The following is a 20,244-nucleotide window of genomic DNA, read 5'->3' as shown; positions in this document are numbered from 1 at the left end:
CACGTTTGATCTCATAGAGACTGAACCCCCTCTTCTATTCAGCGTGATCTTCCAGGAGAGAACGGGAGTATGGGCATTCTCAGCTGTGGCTGATTCCCTCTGGTAGCTTTTTTTTGTTTTTGTTTTTTTTTGTTTTTCGAGACAGGGTTTCTCTGTATAGCCCTGTCTGTCCTGGAACTCACTCTGTAGACCAGGCTGGCCTCGAACTCAGAAATCCGCCTGCCTCTGCCTCCCAAGTGCTGGGATTAAAGGCGTGCGCCGCCACCACCCGGCCCCTCTGGTAGCTTTTGATTAGTTACTTTGCATTCAGTATTTTAAGATTCAAGTTTTATTATATTTTAGCATTTATGCAGCTTTTATAAACATTTGATATATTTTCTTACTCTAAAAAGAAAAAAAAAACCTTCCCATTCCCACCTATGTCTCTCCCAAGTGTTGCTGAGTCTGGGAGTGGTTTTTGCTCTATAGATTCTTCTTCAGGGAAATAGACATCTGGGGCTGGTCACTACCCTGCAGCAGGCTGGAGCTTTATGTCTTCCGCCTTGAGGCTTTTCTCCACCCAGGTGCCTCTCCTCAAAGGTTCCAAAGTCTCTTGAGCCCTTTGTTACTTCCCTTCACCCCATCATCATCATGACAAACATAGGGTTGTATTTTTCCGTTCAGTCTGACCATTTGTTTCTGTCCATCGCCTCTGACGGCCCTGCCCGTCCTGGCTCCCACTCCTCTGTCATCAGCTGTATACCTGCGGCCAGATTTCCATGTGGTGTAGATTCTTATTGCCTTAAATGCAAACTGGGCTTTGGCCTCAGTGTCCCTATCTGTTCCTGTCATCCTGCTCTTCTGTGGTGACCCACTGTCCTGTGTTCTGATCGCACGCTGTCTCCTCTTCTTCAGAGGAGCCCATCAGTACACAGCATAGAGTGCATGTGCTCTCTGCCTCTCAGTGGATTCTTGCTGCTCACGTTCCACATGGCTAGAGATGCTCATCTTGTCACTGGGTAAATATTTATAACAGGAGTGCGTGCTCTTCCCCATTTTACAGAGAAATCAGAATCAGAGAGAGTGTTTCCAGTATCACAGGTGGTGAAGTAGAAAAATCAGTATGCTTCAAACCAGGCATTCCTTGTGAGAGACATTGTGCTCAGTCTCAGCACTCAGGGGCCAGAGGCAAGCAGACATCTGTGAGTTTGAGGCCAGCCTAGTCTATAGAGTTGTTCCAGGATAGCGCAGGTGACACAGAGAAACCCTGTCTTGAAAAACCAAAAGAGAAAAAGAAAGCTCTTGATAAACATTTATCAAACAAACCAATGAATTGTTTCTTCTTTGAGCCCTTTAATGTGGTTTCCGATGTCTTTTGTGGCTTAGTCTTGTGCTCTCTGAGCCTACTTAGCAACTTCGTTTTCCTTGGTCTAGGAGATGTCTGTGGGCATTGCCTGCCTCTGAAGCAGGTCCCTGTCTTTTCTCTGAGTACTTGGCTGCCCTTAAGCACTTAGTGGTTTTATATTGATATTATCTGTTTCTTCCACAAACTGTAAGATTCTGGAGATCAGGCCTGTTCACTCCCCCTTGTTAGCCCCACACCTGCTGCGAAGGTGACTGCTGGGAAGTGGAGCTGGCTTCCAGGCACAGGGCGCTCTGTCAGGTGTTCTGCCTTCAGACCTTGTGGGGCAGATGCTACCAGCTCACTCACACCTTAGAGCACCTTAGATGGATGGCAGCCGTGAGAAAGAGCTGACTGTAGGTGGACAGCACCTGGGCTGCTGCTGCTCTACTCAGAGTATCCCTCTTGTTCCTTGTCATGCATCCTTCTGTTCTTGGTGGGAACGCTGGAGACTAAACCCACTGAGCTAACCCCAGCCCTTCCAGCCAGGTAAACTAGAGGTAAATGGCGATAGATATATATTTAGAAAGTGGTTTAGCTACTTGTGATCATGAATAACAGAGGCGCTGTGTTCAGTGTGGCTTCAACAGGTAAGGAGAGACACTGATAAAATGGCTGTGTGTGTGTGTGTCTGTGTGTGTGTCACACCAGGTACCAGCTGTTTCCTTCTGACTCTCTGTGCTGTTTCCTTCTGACTCTCTGTGCTCTGACTTCTGGTATTGATTATTTCAACTTCAGGATACTATCACATCTGCCACACCATCACATCCAAGGGGGTTCCCCTTATACAATCCTTGGTGTGTGTGTGTGTGTGTGTGTGTGTGTGTGTGTGTGTGTGTGTGAAAGACTCAGAACTGAGCCCCAGGGCTTTTGCATTCCAGGAAAATATTTTATCACTGAGCTCTGTCCCAGCTCTCTTATTTTTGAGACAGAGGAGGGGGTGGGATATGAATCTGAATCTAAGTTACCCAGGCTGGCTTCAAAGTCTCAGTGTGGCTGAGTGTGACCTTGAGTTTCTGATCCTCCTGATTCCACCTTCCACGCTCTGGAGTTAACAGGTGTGTGTCACTGTGCCCAGTGTGTGCTGTGCTGAGGACCAGGCACACAGTCTCCAACTGAAGCACACCCCAGCTCCTTAAATGAAAATTTTGATTAAAATATGTCAGGAGTAAGCAGTTTTTCTGTGGTAGTGGCCTACAACACACTCTTTGTAACCCATAGGCGTTACTTGTTAAGTAATCAAGAGAAAGCTAACAAGTGGTACAGTATTTATGGCAGATGAAATCCCACGGGAAGAATATGATCTTAGTTGTGGACCGATCAGCCCAGGATGGAAGGGGTGAGGTGTTGTGTTGCTGGGGCTCCTTGGGATCACAGCAGGGATCATCTAAGGGAGGAGGGAGGTTCAGCTTTATAAACACTTGTGTATGTGGCGGGGCCTTTTCTTTTAAAAACAGAATTATTAGCCGCATTTCTAGCTGACTCAGAATTTGGTCATTTACCAAGGAAGTAGACATCTGAGACTTTGTCTCAGTGGAGGCTTCTTTCCCAGCTCTTCAGCGTAACCATGGGTAGCCGTGCAGGAAGAGGACAGGAGCCCATTTTAGTTAACACAATAAGTTTGATTCCAAGTGATCTTGGTAGTGACTAGGGATAAGGTTGTTCAGATAGGGGAGCACAGTAGGCGCTGTATTTCAGTTTGCCTTTTAAATTAAAGAGTAATATGAAAAAGCATTTTGTACAGTTTGAATTTCCTCAATTCCCAGTGGTTTAGACTAAAGCAAGACATTGTCAAGTATACTGTGTGGGAGGAGTTGGGAGAGGAAGAGAAAAAAGGAAGAGGAGGAGCTAGAGAGGGCAGAGATGTAGGAGGATGGAGAACCACACAGGTATGGAGAGCACTCATGGGGAACAATTTATTTTTTATTTTTTATTTATTTTTTGTTTTTTTGTTTTTTGAGACAGAGTTTCTCTGTGTAGTCCTGGCTGTCCTGGAACTCACTCTGTAGACCAGGCTGGCCTCGAACTCAGAAATCCGCCTGCCTCTGCCTCCCAAGTGCTGGGTGGGGAACAATTTATAAACTTATAAATAGGTTAGCTAATTGGGATACAGCTCTCTTTGTATGAGCATCTTGTTATTAATCATTATCAAACATATAAAGCCTTTGATTAATCTATAAGAATTAGATATTATTGGGCCTGCATAGATGGTAGAATGGTCTGGGCAATGCCCTGCCTTGTGGAGACAGCGTGGAAGATTGGCGGAGCCATCTCTCACGTTGGCATCTAGTGGGTGGCAGGCCTGGTGTTTCTGGTGGGCTGGTTCTAACTGCAGTGTGCACGTGGCCTCAGGCCGAGAGACATGGCGGCTGGACTAGGCAGAGCCACTGCAGTTTAGACAGTCGGATTAACAGGTGGCCGATTTTAAATAATTACCACAACAATACTGTTTTCATAAGAACTGCCAGCTAAGTGGAAGAGCCAGTTCTAGTGAACTCATTAGACCAAAACACAAATTATTGGGGTGGGGGTGGCCTATGGCACCCTTTCCCCCTCCCCTTGAAAAAAGGGTCCATGCCTTTATCTGGGATTAAAGACATGTACCACCATATCCAACTATTCTTGAATTTCAATGTCTGGTTGTCTTTATGAGACTATAAACTGGCTTGGATTAGTGAATTTTTAGTATGCTCTAGTTTTAGATGAGATAGGATAGCATTTTATTTATTTGTTTGTTTATTTATTTAGAGAAAGGAGTTCTATGTAGCCTCGTCTGGCTTGGACTATATATAGACAATGTTGGGACTCAGAGATCCCCCTGCCTTTGCCTCTCTGAGTGCTGGGACTATGGACCAACAGGAAGCATTCTTTTACTAGGGAGTTAGAGGATCATGTTATTTACCCACTAGTTGTCAGTTACTGACCTTCGAAAAGCAGGGTCCAAAGGAGGGTTTAAGCTTGGAGCAGTTGTCCTGAATCAGACCTGAAGCCCGCTCTGGTCATTTGCATTTAAATCTATTTCATTGAAGACATTGTTCCTAGGTATTTGAGACTCCTGCTTGTGAGTACTTCCCAACAGATCCCCTACCTCCAGACCTTTTCCACAGTTATTCTGGATTTCTACTTCATTCTCCTGTATTTTGGGTAGATAGGTTTTGGTTTGCTGTGAAGGGTTCATGTCTATATGGTAAATATTGTAAATTTATCTATTATATTTGTGCACACAAATTATACATATCTAAAAGTAAGACTGCAGGAGTGGTGGGGTTTCCTGAGACTGTCTAGGTAAGCACTCCTAGCTGGCTGGCATCCTCTGCTGAGTGAGCGGATCCATGTATGAACTGGATCAATTCCAAGAGCTTGCTTTGTAAGAGCAGAGTTCATCTTCAGGGGTAAATGCTCTGTGTGCCCGCCTGGAGTTGCGTCTAGCCCTGATTGGTTGTCCTGTGACTTCAGAAGGGGTCAGTCAGCTCCTCTCTCAGTGACACAGGCTTCAGGAACAAGGAAATGAGAGACACCTGAAGTCTGCAACCTTTTGTTGTTCTTTTGAGACAGGATCTCTCTATTATGCAGCTCTGGCTGTCCTGGGATAAGTCTGCAATCTTGTTCTTGGCTGTCTTATTTACAAAGACAGAACTTGGGAGCAACATGATTTCTCTATGCCATGTCATGACTTTATTTATCAAATTATAATACTGTAATATGGTACAGGCTGGCCATGGTTCTAGATTTTTGTTCCTAAGTAAAGATTATTTTGGCTTCATTCCAATTGTTGTACTCAGTTTTATGTACTCATAGGATAGTTATTAGTTTATTGTCTGTCTGTAGACATGGTGTGTGTGTTTGTAGGTTAGAAGACAACTTTTTGAAGTAGACTTAACTCCATTCACCTTTACATGGGCCTTGGGGATTGAACTCAGATCACCAAGCTTGTGCTACAAATGACTTTACCTGCTAAACCATGTATTTCTTTGGCCTTGTATAGGGTATGTCTTAAAACAGTTCCACAGGCTTCTACATGCACACTGTGTACATATAGACAAGCTAGCATAGATGCACAAGACATAAAATAAATTTATGGGGCGGGGAGGATAAAAAACCAAGCACAAGGCTCTAATGCCAGTTGGAAGGCTTTATTGTGGAAGGTTCTTGGAGTCTTTTCCCTCTGATCTCTGAAAAACAAGGAACTCTGAAGACTCTAGTGACCAAGTGCTTGAGCTGAAGGGCTTGTTTGTTAGGCTTGTCTGTCTTGTCTTTTCTTCCCCCTCCCTCCCTCCTTTCCTCACTAGTTATGGTTTTGACATGGTTTTTTTTTTTTTTTTTTTTTTTTTTTGTTTTTTCGAGACAGGGTTTCTCTGTGTAGCCCTGGCTGTCCTGGAACTCACTCTGTAGACCAGGCTGGCCTCAAATTCAGAAATCCGCCTGTCTCTGCCTCCCAAGTGCTGGGATTAAAGGTGTGCACCAACACTGCCCGGCGACATGGGGGTTTTATAACATAGAACTGGTTCGCAACTTGCGACCCCTTTGGGGTAACGTATCAGATACACTGCATATCGGATATTTATATCTTGATTCATAACAGCAGCAAAATTACAGTTAATGAAAGAGCAATGAAATAATTTTATGGTTCAGGTCCCCACAACATGGAACTGTTAAAGGTCGCAGCATTAGGAGGGTTTGAGAAATCATTGCTCTGTAGGTTCAAGAAGTGCTGGCCTCAAATTTACTGTGCCGTCTGCTAGTATGAAACACATTCCTCTTGCCTCGGCCGCCTGCATTCTGGGCTACAGGTGTGGACACCCACAAAGCGTTTAATTTCGATCAATAAAATCTACACTAAGGTAAACAGAATCTTAAACCATGTAAGTCATTCTTTTGGTCATACATTGCTCTCTGTGTGCTCTAGAACATTTGTGTTGGTAAAAAATTCAGTGATCAGCAGGCGGTTCTTGTCTTCAGGTTCCAGCTTCGCACTCTCTTTCCCTGGTTACTGTCACCCCTCACTCCTGGTCTTGGGAAACAGAGATAAAGTTATTAAAGCCCCCTTTTAGTTATTTTTAAATCTGACTAAAGACTGATTAAACTAGGTTTTCTAAGTGAGCAGTTCCTTAACCTTGACTTAGTAAAACATTACAATAGTCTTGGTGGCTGCCCCGCCCCTCCTCTGTAATGCAGGAGCTAACCCAGTGGTTCCCATTAAATGCCAGTGTCCAGAAGTACAGCAGGCCCTGGGCAGGAGGGGCTAGTGAGTGAGAGCCACATCAGGACAAAATTCAAATGCGTGTTAAGACCTACCCCACCTCTGAATATGGCCAATTATTTTTCCTTTGGCCAACCCTTAACTGGTGATCCTCCTGCCTCAGTCTACTGAGTGTTAGGAACACAGGCATATCCTATCAAAAACCTGCTGATATTCCCTTTTTTTGGGGGGGGGGTTTGGTGTTTGTTTTTTGTTGTTTTGAGGCAGGATCTTAGTATATATAATCTTGGAACTTATTTGTAGACCAGGCTGGCCTTGAACTCACAGAGATCCTCCTGCCTCTGCCTCCTAGGTGCTGGCATTAAAGGTCTGCACCACTCTGCCTAGCTTATGTATTCAGTTTTAAGCCTGTGTTTTCTCCTTTGTTCAGATTGGATGGTTTCTACTCTTTAGTTTATAGGTTCTTTCCTCTGCCTTCCGTTTGACTTTTGAGGCTGTATTGATCAGCTTCCTGTTAAACTATAACAACTGAAAAGTTTTGTTTTGGAGTATGATGTTGAGACTCACAGCTTTGGTATGGAATCTGGATAGCGGTAGCTGGTGTATATGGCAGAACAAATTACTTTGTCTAAGAAGCAAAAGAGAAGAGGAAGGTATTGAGGTCTCATAATCTTGTCAGTGGCATGTCCACAGTGACATAAAGTTTCTACTAGGCCCCGTCTTTTTGTTTGTTTGGTTGGTTTTTCGAGACGGGGTTTTTCTGTGTAGTCCTGGCTCTCCTGGAACTCACTCTGCAGACCAGGCTAGCCTCGAACTCTCGAACTCAGAAATCTGCCTGCCTCTGCCTCCCAAGTGCTGGGATTAAAGGCGTGCGCCACCACTGCCCAGCTAGGCCCTGTCTTGTAATTGTCTATAGTGCCTTCCATTTGGGCCACGGGGACCAAGCGTTTTAGGTGGGCAAGATATTAATACCAGAATCACAGCAGAGTCAGTCTGCTGAGCGTCTTATTTTGGTTACGATGTAACTTTTGGGTAACTTTAAAGTCGCTGGTGGTTCTTTGTGTCTTCTGTTTAGACTGCTTTGCTGAGGACTGCTAGGTTTTCATTTGTTTCAAGGTTTATCAAAGCCTTTTTATCTCAGCTCTTAGATATTTTGTCAGGTAATTTTTCTTATCTGTCATCTTTCTTTGGTTGCCTTTTAAAGATTTGGTTTGATAGAGTTCTTGGTATTGCATAGCATTTCATTCTAACAGCCTGTTCGACTCTTCTGTTTAATCCTGGCAGGGAGTACGGGAGAGGCGGTGGGAGCAGGGGCAGAAGTACAGAGGCAGAGAAGGGGGAAGTTCAGAAGCTATGGGGCCCACTAACAACCACAGTTGGGGGGAGTCAGTGCTGTAACCTGACAGAGACAAACGCCACCTGACCTTCCACCCAGCTCACCAGTACATAGCCCTTTCCTCTGGATCTCTGTCCAGGATCAAGCTAGGGTTCCTGCCCCCACCTCTGGATTCTCTGAAATTGGAGTCTTGGGATATGAGACCAGATTCTTTTTGCATGTTTTCCTTGGATTATTTTATTATTTATTATTACTCTGCACATGTGTGTGTGTGTGTGTGTGTGTGGGTGTGTGGTGAGCACTTGTCACAGCACGCATGTGGAGGCCAGGGGGCAGGTTTGTGGAGTAGGTTTCCTCCACCACTGTGTGGGTTTGGGGGATCAAGCCTAGGTCTTCAGCCTGTGTGACATGCTCTTTACCTGCTGAGCCATCTTGCTGGTGCATTCCTTTGGTTCTTCAAATAAAAGCATACAAATTTTAAATTTTAAAATACTTTTTAGATGTATGAGTGTTTGCCTGCATGTGTGTTTGTGTACTTGGTGCTCATGAAGGCTAGAAGGGGACCTCCTTCAGATCCCCCAAAACTGGAGCTACAGACAGTTGTGAGCCACCGTGTGGATTCTGGGACCTGAGCCAGGGCCCTCCGGAAGAGAAGCCATGCTCTACATACACCACGGGGGGTGGGGGTGGGGAGCTGTCTGTCCAGCCCCTTCCTTGGATTATTTTTTTTTTTTTTTTTTTTTTTTTTTTTTGGTTTTTCGAGACAGGGTTTCTCTGTGTAGCCCGGGCTGTCCTGGAACTCACTCTGTAGACCAGGCTGGCCTCGAACTCAGAAATCCTCCTGCCTCTGCCTCCCAAGTGCTGGGATTAAAGGCGTGCGCCACCACCGCCCGGCCCCTTGGATTATTTTAAATCATAATAAGTAAGACTGAAGAAGTAGGCTTGCCTTAGAAAGGAGAGTTTTGCACAACTTTCAGAATTAAGACTTAGTGATTCATTCTGACCAGAAATTCTGAATATGGTTTGTTCTTAATAAAAAATAGTTTTTTTGTTTTTTAAAGTTCATTTATGACTATCCTGTGCTCTCTGATTACAGTGCTGTCTGGAACCCTCCTTCTTTGGGCGCCCTTTGTTTATTTTTAAAAGCTCTCTTGACTCCCATTATTTGATTTATTTCAGAAAGCTTTGGTGTTAGATGTGGCACCCAGGGCCTCGCCAGCACTGGAACCCTGAGCTATCCCCTCAGCTACTACCTAGGATTAGTTAGGGATTCAGTGACTTGTTACTCATGTGGTATTTTAGTGATGCACTTCTGAGTGGTGCAGGGTTATTTTAGGAAAACAATGCTTACCCCAAACCCCAAACCCCAAACGTGCATCAGCAGTTATTATAGTTTAGGAAGTGGCAGGGGCATTGTCTGTGGAGGGAGAGAAAAGAAACAGAAAGTATGTTTTTGTAGACTCAATTTCTTTAAAACATGCTATGGTTTTAGATGTTTTTTTCACCCAAATGTTACACAGGGAGTGGAAATGCAAATTGTCTTCTGCTCACGGACACTGTGTGGCTGTTTGCTGTGTGTGTGTGTGTGTGTGTGTGTGTGTGTGTGTGTGTGTGTGTAAACAAGCAGGCGGACTTCCATATGTCTTGTTTCCCTTTTGGTAAGACCAAAACCCCCAAAGGCTGCATTGTTCAGATGAACCAGGCTGAGGAAACAGTGCTCTTGGCCGCCATTGTGAATGACCACCGCCGTGCAGGACTGGCTGAAGTGATCAGAGTGAAGACTAGCTCAAGTGTGTTTCTCCTGAGACAGGGTGGGATGGCTGAGGCTGCCCTCCAACTTGCTCTGTGGCAGAAGATAACTTTGACTTCCTGATCCTCCTGCCTCTGCCTCTCAAGTGCTGGGCTTGCAGGTGTGTGGCACCACACCCTTCTCCCCGAATCCCTTTGAATCTTGAGGGGTGCCTGATAAAATTAAAGATTTGTCTGGCTTGAACTTCTGAAGGTTCCTCCTCATTCATCCTTGTGCTCAGGGCAGTTAACTGCTTCATTCAAGGAGGAGTAAAAGAAGCGCATGCAAGTGTCTGATTATTTTCTTGCTCCATGAAGTAACATGGGTGTAGGCTATTTATCATGTATTTTGTTGGTTGGTTGGTTTCTTTTCAGACAAGGTTTCTCTGTGTAGCCTTGGCTGTCCTGGAACTCACTGTAGATCAGGCTGATCTTGAACTCAGAGATCTGTCTGCCTCTGCTTCTTGAGTGCCAGGATAAAGGCATGTACCACCACTGCAGGGCTCTACCACCTTTGATGATTGGCAGTTATTTAACTCATTGAAGACATACATCTATAAATTTCCTGGTTTTATGTTGCTTTGTAAAAAAATACTGTTTCCAGGCAGTGGTGGTACACACCCATTCGGCACTTGGCAAACAAGGCAGTCTGACCAAACCCAGACCGAGGACTAAATTGGAGGCCAGCTTAGTCTACAGAGCAAGTTCCAGGACAGCCAGAACTACACAGAGAAACCCTGCATTTAAAAAGGAGGAAGAAAAATCAGGAGGAAGAAGAAGAGGAGGAGGAGGAAGAGAAGAGGAAAGAATACTGTCAGACCCATGGCAGACCTTGCCTAAATCATATGTATGTGCCCTTGGATATGGTGTGCTTCTCAACGTAGCAGCCTGTGTTAGTTAATTTTCTATTTTGCTGTGATAAAAATCATGACCAAGATAGCTGGGTGGTGGTGGCGCACGCCTTTAATCCCAGCACTTGGGAGGCAGAGGCAGGCGGATTTCTGAGTTCTAGGCTAGCCTGGTCTACAGAGTGAGTTCCAGGACAGCCAGGACTACACAGAGAAACCCTGTCTCGAAAAAACAAACAAACAAAAGATAAGTAAAATGAAATTTTCATCACTCTGGTAGGATCCTCGTTTTAAGCAGTCATTAGCCAGCTGTCACTGCTGGCTGCCACGTTGGAAAGTTGTAATAGAGAGGCACACAAGAGACCAACATAACTGCCACTCCTAATATTCTGGTTGGAATTCATCAGCAGCTCTGCTGCTTGCGTGTCATCACTTTGACCTTGTCTTTAATGTTTGCTTTGTCTCCAGGCCGGCAGTGATGGCGAAAGCATAGGAAACTGCCCCTTCTCACAGAGGCTCTTCATGATCCTTTGGCTCAAAGGAGTTGTGTTCAGTGTCACAACCGTTGACCTGAAAAGGTAAGGCTTGGCTGTGCTGTGGAGTCGGCTCCCGAGAGTTAAGTTTACCTTCAGCTTGGATCCTTTCCTGCCCTTGGCTTTGCTTGCACATGAAGGAAACATTCAAGTTCTCTGTTTAAGGTTTAACTTGTGTAAACATTAGTGTCGATTTACACTGTCATCTTCAAGTCCTAGCTTTTCTATTGGTGTGTTTGCCATGCTAGGCAACATGTGGCTGGGTCTTCCTTGGAATCCGTTAACCTTAAATCTCTGAGCAGCCCCTGAGCCAAGGTTTAGTGTGGAAACAGCGAAACCTTGAGTTTCTCATGTAAACATGAGCCATCCAGAGCTTTGCCTTCTGGCCCACACATTCCTAGTTTCGTGTGTAATTGTGACCAGTAGCATTTGGATCTTGGGGCAGGGGTCTGAGGGGCTGTCATAGCTTACAGGTAGAGTGCTCGCCCGGCTAGCGCACACAGAGACGGGGGTCTAGTTGCAGTTTGAGGTGGAGAAGGCAAGAATAGGAGTTTTAGAGAGCTGAATAATGTGGTTTGTGTCATTTAGCCTATTTTTCAGGGAATAGCATATTTTCTGTGATATTTAAGCACTTGTGGTATAAAATGAGAAGTCTCGCTAGTTGAAGATGTCGTGTCTCGGTTCTCTCTGAAGGCTAAGGGAGGCTAATAAGTTCTGACAAGCAGGAAGCGCCCCACTCCCTCAAGAACTTCGGGGTTTTGTTTGTTTGTTTGTTTGTTTTGTTTTTGTTTTTTAGCCAAAATCTCTGAAGAGCACTTATATTACCATAGTCCCCAAAGGCAAATCTCAGTAGCTCTCTGGCCAGCCAACCTAGCTAAAATGGTGAGCTCCAGGTACAGTAAGAGAGCCTGTTCCTGAGGCTGCAGAGTTGGACTTCCTGAGGACCCAAGGTTTAATTCCTAGCATCTTCATGGCAGCATACAGCCATCTGAAACTCTAGATCAGACACCCTCTTCTGGCCTCTGGGGAGCACCAAACATGCAAATGGTACACAAATATACATGTAGGCAACACACACACACACACACACACTAAAATTTTTAAAATTTGTATCAATGGAAACTCAAGGATCTGACTGTGGAACTGTCATGTTTGTGAATATAATGTAATATAAAAATGTTCCCTTTTTTGGTGGTGTGTATTGACTGCAGGGTCTCATGTGTGCTAGGTTAACACTGAGCCATCTCCATAGCCCCGTAGGGTTCCCCACAGCGATAAAGAAATGCTGTGGCTTTGTGCACTAATTACTTTTTAGACATATGAAGTTGTTGGTAGTGTCTAGGGAAAACTGTTGTCAGGCTGCTGGTTGACGGTGGCAGAACTGATGGCCATTCATCCTGAGAGTTGGCACCCGCTTAGGTGAGCAGCCTGTGGATCTCCGCGCTTTATCATTTTTTTTTTTTACCTTTGTTTCCCCTTTCACGACAGGGTTTTTCTGTGTAGCCCTGACTATCTTGGAATTCTCTCTGTAGCCTAAGCTGGACTCAGAGATCCACCCACCTCTGTCCCCCGAGTGCTGGGATTACAGTAAAGCCTGCACTAGCATCACCTGGCTTCTTTTTTCACTTCTTTGGAAAAGTGTCGATTTCAAAGTGTATTTGTTAGCTGGGTGCAGTGGTGCATCTTTGGGAAACAGGCAGGAGCATTGTTGTGTACTCAAGGCTGGCCTGAGCTATAACGTGTGACTCTGTTTTAAAGGGGGTGGGTATATTTGTTGAAAATAACCATGCAATCTTTCAGGAACCCCTTTGGAGACAGTATATGAACTTAGAAAATGAGCCTTTGATATCAGTAAGAGTTAAGATGACTACCGGCTCCTGGGAAGGCATTAGTCTGTTCATGTTGGACAGAGCTATTTTAAGAAAGAAATAAGTCATGCAGTAATCCTTCTATTACTTTTATTTTCCTACATATATTCAAAAAGGAAGTTTCTGAGTATAATTCCTAAAAATAGACCATACACCAGACATACACACCCTTACTATGTCTAAACTACATAGTGTTTTCCTATTCAGTTTTGGCGTGGAACAAATGAGCTGACTGCCATGCTTTGGAGAGCTTTCTTTGACCAGTTGAGTACAGTGCCTGATTGTATGACGGACCAGGAACTGAGTCTGGGGGGATGGAGCAAGTGCGTCAGGGCCACGACATGGTCATCTACTTGTCGTGCACAGGCTTTGTGAGGCATTATTGCGGCAAGCGATTGACAGTTGGCGGTTGGTAGATTTGAGAGGATTGTGCTTCATATGCAAGTAGTGGTAGTTGGGAAGTAGGTATTTCAGTCTTACAGCCAGAAAATACCAAGGATGCTACATGTTCTCTGCTATCGATTTGGTACATTTTCTAGGGCTACGTATCAAATCGATAGATAGCAGAGAACACCGGAAAGTTAGGGCCTGAGATTGTTTTGGTTTCTCTAGAAACCTTAGGTCTCTGGTACATCTAAAATACATTTTGTGTCCTAGAGACAAGGTTTGCAATATGCCCAGGTGGCAATCCTCCTGTCCTGCTCTCCTCCCAGGTACAGCTATTACAGGTGTTTGATACTACACTCAGCTTAAATTTTAGGAAGATAAAACCAAGGTGCTCAAGGCTCCCTCCCCCTTCAGCCAGGTCACTAGTATTGTCATGGAGATCATTGTTTTTAGGTGTGGTCTGTGGTCTTCTTCCTTGCAGACCTTCCCCATGTGCTTACAGAGTTTTGAACATTTTTAAAAGGAAAGTAATCCAAGAGAGTGAGCATTGGCTCAGAAAACAACATAGAATAAAGTTGCCAGTAAAGAGTGACAGGTACTCCATGGTATGAAGTACCTTCCATAATATACACTTAGTTTGTGATTCTTTTTAGAAATCTGTGGGGGAGAAAATACTTGCTGAGTTTATTTTTCTGCATATCTTGGAAATTGCCCACGTTTGCAGTAAAAGTTCTGATCCCAGAGTATGCCAGCGCAGAGTGACGGCCCCCCAGAGCTTCTGAGAAGCCCACTCTGCCCCCTGAAGTAGTGATTGTCACCTTTCATCCTAAGAGCAGGCAGGGTTGGCTCTGGCACTGTGACATGCCTTCTGAGTCTCAGTCGGTATTAATGACTGTGCTGGCTTATGTGCGCCCTCTGTGAGCCTTCCACCACTCCCACATGCTGGCTTCCAGTGCAGCCTTAATGCTGTAGTGGGCGTTGTTTCCAAGCCTGCTTCTCTCTCATGATGAAGTTGTATTAAAGGCATTTTAGATAGAATGGCACCCAGGCTGCTCTCGATTTCACAATTGCCATCTGAACAAAAGCTGTAGATAAACGTGTATTAGAACTGGCTGACACTGTCACATGTCACTGTGTGGGGGAAGAAGCAGGGTGGCTTAGGAGAGCCCCTCCCCAAGTTCTCTGGACATAAGTTCCTCCAGAGACCTGGGGTCAGTAGCCTCATCTTCCTGAGGTCAGTTATTCATACAAGATAGGACAAAGTGGAGGCTAACCTTCAATACCAGCTCTGTGGGTATACCTTTTTGTTCCAGTGTTCAGGGTACTTTCATCTATTTTCAGACCATTTTTAACCTCTTTGAATAGAGTTGATTGGTTTACAGCTGTGTAGGTGACAGGCTCATGACCATAACCAGGGTCTTAATTTTAAGACTTGAACTGTGTTCATTTTGCCCAACAGTTCCTAAGCCAGAGACCAGCATCTCTACTGTCCTCTTACATCTTAGTCAAACCTACCAGGACTCTTGGGATTAATGGTAAGAAGGGGAAAGCAGGGAGTGTAAGCAGGCCTTACACTTGCTAAGTGACCTTAGCAAGGGGGCCTGTGACAGAAGCAGGAGGATCTCATTTGAATTCCAGGCCAGCCAGGGACGAATAGTGAGATTTTGTCTCAAAAGATAAAAACAAAGTAAAGTCTAAGATTAGTGATGTGGGATTGGAGAGATGGCTCAATGGTTAAGAGCATAGGCTGCTCTTCCAGAGGACCTGGGTGATGGCTCAGTGTAGAAAGGAGTTGCTGCGCAAGCAAGCAAGAAGACCGAAGTCCAGATCCCCAGGACTCACGTACCCACGTTCCCAGCGCCTACGTGGAGACCTGATACCCTCTCATAGACATACATGGAGACAAAACATCAGTGCACATAAAATAAATATAAACAAAGTATTTAAAATAAAAGATTAGGAGGCTGGAGAGATGGCTCAGTGGTTAAGAGCACTGGCTGCTCTTCCAGAGGTCCTGAGTTCAATTCCCAGCAACCACATGGTGGCTCACAACCATCTGTGATGAGATCTGGTCACTTCTTCTGGTGTGCAGGCATCCATACTGGTACAGGGAGAACACTGTATATATAATAAATAAACAAATCTTAAAAGTAAATTAGTGATCTGTGGAGAGACAGTCAGAAGGACTTGCTAAGACACTAGCCTCTAGACAGTCGATGACCTCTGGTTTGGAGAAGTGCATAGAAATGATAACTTCAAAGAGCTAATTGTCTGTCTGTCTGTCTGTCTGTCTGTCTGTCTGTCTGTCTGCCATATGCATGTGTGTGCAGCCAGAGGGGAATGTTGGGTGTCCTCTTGAGAATAAGCTCTCTTATTTTATGTGTGTGGGTGTTTTGCCTGCATAATATGTCTGTGCACCACTTGCATGTCTGGTGCCCACAGAGGCTAGAAGAGGGCATTGGACCCCCTAGATCTGGAGTTAACAGATGGCTTGTGGGCTACTATGTGGGTGCTGGGAATTGAACCTGGGCCCTTAGGAAGGGCAGTTCATCTCTGAGAACAAGATTTTACCATTTTGACCAGGCTGGGTCTTGAGATCTGCCTGTTTTCGCCGCCTTGCTGTTGGAGTTACTGTCAAATGTGGCCACCCCAGGGTTTTACCTGAGTTGTAAGGATCTGGACTTCGGTCCTGATGCTTGTCCAGCAACTACACTGAACCGGCTCACCAGCCCTAACATTAGGTTTTTTTTTTTTTTTTTTTTAAATCATAAAAGGCAGTCATGTCTGCCATACCAGTGAATCAGATATTTTCTATATGCTTTCCCTTGAGAAAATAAATGGGGGTCATTTTTTGAAAGCCTAGGAAATGTACAGTTCTATTCTTTGTTAACCATGAAAAAAATCTTACTTACACTGTCATAATGATTTCCTTCTTCAAATGTAGGCATATTATTTGTAATACAGTGGTGTGAATCAGACTCAAAGTCTAGTTACTATAGTAACAAAATTGTTATGAAGATTATTGTGATAGTTTAAACTTCAATGTAGTTCCCTAGTAGTTTAAAACGAAGCAACAGAGCCATGCATGAAACTGATAGTGTCAACCAAGCCTTTTAAAAGGAGTTATAAATGCGAGTAAAATCTAATTTTCAAATAGACCCACAAGATGTTTTCAGTTTTATTATGGCTCAAGCCGAGCATGGTGGTGCATGCCTGCAATCCCAGGATTATGAGGAGGAAGCAGCTTGAGTTCCAGGCCAGCCTGGGGTATACACGAGACCCTGTTCAGCTGTACATCAGCAACCCATCCGCCAATACCCCTCCCCCCATCATGTCTGTCTCTCTTGTCCTACTTTGTGAAGTCTTCAGTAAGTTGAGAAATGAGTGGCTTATTCCGGGTACGTCTTCAGTAACAGATGCATGGATGACACATGCAGAGAGTAAATGTAACGGAACAGCGTGGCCTTCTAGAGAAATTGCTGGTTTCCTGTGGCTAGTCAGTCAGTCACGAAAGGCAACTTCATCTTCCTTCATGAGGCTGACTTAAGCTCTGAGACTCTTTGACCAGCTCTGCAGTTCATCTCAAGACAGTTTTACAACAGATTCTGAACTAGATAGTGTGTGTCTGCCCCTCCATCTGCCTTTGTTTTCTTCCCTCTGCCCCTCTTGCCTAGAGTTTTGCTACTGCATATTTTTGTTAGAAAAATGATTAGTTAATATTTTTCTTTTCTTAAAATGTATCTATTTTTTTAAAGACATTTTTGTTTTTAAATTATGTGTATATGTGGAGTCCAGAAGAGAGCATCAGGTCCCTTGAACTGTTATGCTTTGAAGTTGGTATCTTTGAAACAGAACTCTGGAGATATACTCAGTCATCCATCCCTCTCCATTTCAGTCAGAGACAGTGACCCACAAAAGCCAGCTTATGCCAAGCACCTGGAACTCAGCCACCAGCCTCACACCTTCCAGTGTTGCCAGTGGGATGAATTAAATTTTAATTGAAATTAAGCCACTTAAACTGCTTACAATATTAGCTCCAATTGGGTTTCCTTTTTCCTTGTTTTCTGTCTTGTTCTTCTTCTTGGTTTTGTCTCTCTCTTTTGTTGTTGTTTTTTTGTTTTGTTTTTTTGTGTTTTTTTTTTTTTTTCCAGTTTTTCGAGACAGGGTTTCTCTGTGTAGCCCTGGCTGTCCTGGAACTCACTCTGTAGACCAGGCTGGCCTCGAACTCAGAAATCCGCCTGCCTCTGCCTCCCAAGTGCTGGGATTAAAGGCGTGCACCACCACCGCCGGGCAAAGAATTATTTATTTATTCATTTTATGTATGTGAGTACACTGTAGCTGTCTTCAGACACACCAGAAGAGGGCATCAAATCTCATTACAGATGGTTGTGAGCCACCATGTGGTTGCTGGGAATTGAACTCATGACCTCTGGAAGAGCAGTCAGTGCTCTTAACCACTGAGCCATCTCTCCAGCCCTTGTTTTTAATCTAGAAACAAAATGGGAAAGAACAGGATAATGTATTTCAGTTAGCATACTGCTAGAGCACACCAGGGGTACAGTCAGAGGCAAGGCCTCGCTCGGCTCTGGGATGAGTGTCTGCACAGCTCAGGCAGTATTTCAAGGCGGAAGCCCAGGGCCTCGGCTTTTGTCACTTAGGGAAACTTGAACAGGCTTAAATGAACTGTGGAATACGTGTTGAAGGCCTTTTAGGAACCAAACTGATGTCCTAGAATGTTCAGCCATTGCCTAGTGACTCAGTTCCATCACCCCAAGCTGTGGTCACTTTCTGGAAAGCATCTGTAAAAGGAGCTTGAGGGTCGCCTGGAACACTAAGGTCCTTAATGTACCAGGGATGATTAGAAGTCACAGGTGGCTCTGTGTGACTGCAACATATAGCTCGTGGAAAAGTCACCTCCCTGCCTGGCACTCCTGTTTGGTTCCTGCTGTTTACCCATTCAGAGGTGATAGTGTTGTCCCCAAACCTCTTATTGGGAAGGAAGGGCCTTCATTGCAACAGCTAATCCTTGAAAGCAGCTTTATGACTTTGTGGTTTTCAAATCTGTATAGCTTTCAAGCAGAAATAAGAGAGACTAATTACTAGTCATTAATATTAATGGAAACTGCTAATCATAAGTCTTCCTGGCTTCAGGTTCCATTGTTGATAATAAATCCTAAATTAGTCAGATTTTATTATAACAAATCATTTGATCCTGTATAGCCAGTTCTGAACCCTTACTTAACTCTATTAAAGTTAAATCTGATGCAAGCTCCCTTCTTATAGACTACTTTGTTAACACGACACTGGAAGCCCTAATGACTTCATTTGCATCCCTTTGCTTAGCGTGTTTGGATTTCTGTATGTGTAGGGTAGAATCCAGTCCCAGAGAAGCTGTCGTTCACTTGGCCGGGGGAGCGGGCGACTATGAAGCTATGCAGCTGGAAGCTTTAACCAGTCCTCTCTTCAGGTTCATCCTCTTCCTTCCTCTGAGAAAGATGGTCTTCTGGAAACGTGTTTTTCTGGGGAGCTTAAAAGCTGCCACGCTTAATTGTGGAAGTAAAAGCTATTGACTTTAGTCCCTTCCATGTGCTGTTTTTAAAGCACTGAGCCTTCTCTCCCCTTTTATCCATCTCTAACCTGTTCATAAAATAATATTTATGAAAAGATAGGCTTTATGTTTTTACCTTCCACTTAGGCATATAATTTACTGTCTGTTAAACATGTTGATAAAGTTATGCTTTATGAGTTTTGGAGTGATAAAATTGTTTTCTAGGGGGTCAGTTTGCACACAGTCAGATTACTTTCTTACTCATGGGCATTAATCCATGTGCACTTGTGTGCATACGTGTGTTTGTGAGTGTGTGCTCAGTTCCTGAGTTAAGGCTTCGTGCATTCAGGGAGATGTTCTGACACTAAGCTCCAGCTATGGCCCTATCTTTGTGCAGTTTGCATTTTGATGAGATGCTATTTTATTATTTTCTGCTTCTTTTTGTTTGGTTGATCTTTTTAACTTGAAACTGAAGATGGGAAAATGTATAACCTTGACCCGTTAAGAGTTTCTGGATCCTGTACAAGGAATTGAGAAGGAAGTAGATTAGAACCAGAGGCAGTGTGAGTCTGCGGGTCTTTAGAGGGTGGGTGGCTTACAGACCAAAGGCCACCAAGGTCAGGGACCCTGAGGTTTTTTAGTGATGGAAGATGAGCAGGCTTCTTGGGTGATGAACCAAGAGAACACTTCCCCTTTCCCAAATGAGGTGAAGTAGTAGAATTCTAATTTAACTTACTTTGAAAAGCAGCTGTAGAAGTCTTACATTGTCACTATTCAATGAAGGTGGGTCTGGACCCTCTGTTCTGGGCTGAGAACTTTTCCTTGTCAGACTAAAGAATACTCAGGGAAAGACAGAGACAAAAACCAAACCAAAGTGGTCTTCTTCTGCAGCTGAGATTCCTGTAGATGTTGTTGTCATAATTTTCTTGGGTGTGGAAGAGCTAGTGACTCAGTAGAAGGAGGGCTCTGAGTGGGAAAATTTGAACTAATCAATAATTAAGTCTTATTTTTGTTTGTTTGTTTTGAAACTGGGTCTTTTTTATATAGACTAGGCTGGTCTTGAACTCAGCCTGTCTGTGCCTCCCAGTACTTGGATTAAAGACATCAGCACACAGCTAATTTTTACATCTTTGATTAGAATGTAGACAAAGAAAGAGGTACTTTTTTTTTTCTAACCTAAATTAAAAGATGGAGCCAGAAGGAGGGGATGGATGGGTGGATGGATGGGTGGATGGATGGATGGGTGGATGGATGGGTGGATGGATGGATGGATGGGTGGATGGATGGGTGGATGGATGGGTGGATGGATGGATGGGTGGATGGGTGGATGGATGGATGGATGGGTGGATGGATGG

The 20,244-nt window shown here is 44.3% G+C and overlaps 1 protein-coding gene across 1 annotated transcript in view; it reads left to right on the top strand.

Annotated features, from left to right (window-relative positions):
- The window catches only part of Clic4 (chloride intracellular channel 4), a 56,572-nt gene that overhangs the window by 21,492 nt on the left and 14,836 nt on the right, over positions 1 to 20,244 (top strand). Inside the window, exon 2 of the mRNA XM_028759853.1 lies at positions 11,022 to 11,131. Within this exon, the coding sequence (XP_028615686.1) occupies positions 11,022 to 11,131 (110 nt within the window). The remainder of the gene's footprint in view (positions 1 to 11,021; positions 11,132 to 20,244) is intronic.

The sequence above is a fragment of the Grammomys surdaster genome, unplaced genomic scaffold, assembly GCF_004785775.1.
Source record: "Grammomys surdaster isolate TR1022 unplaced genomic scaffold, NIH_TR_1.0 126313, whole genome shotgun sequence".
Taxonomy (NCBI): domain Eukaryota; kingdom Metazoa; phylum Chordata; class Mammalia; order Rodentia; family Muridae; genus Grammomys; species Grammomys surdaster.
The sequence above is the reverse complement of the archived record's forward strand: the minus strand, read 5'-3'. Positions and strand labels throughout refer to the sequence as shown.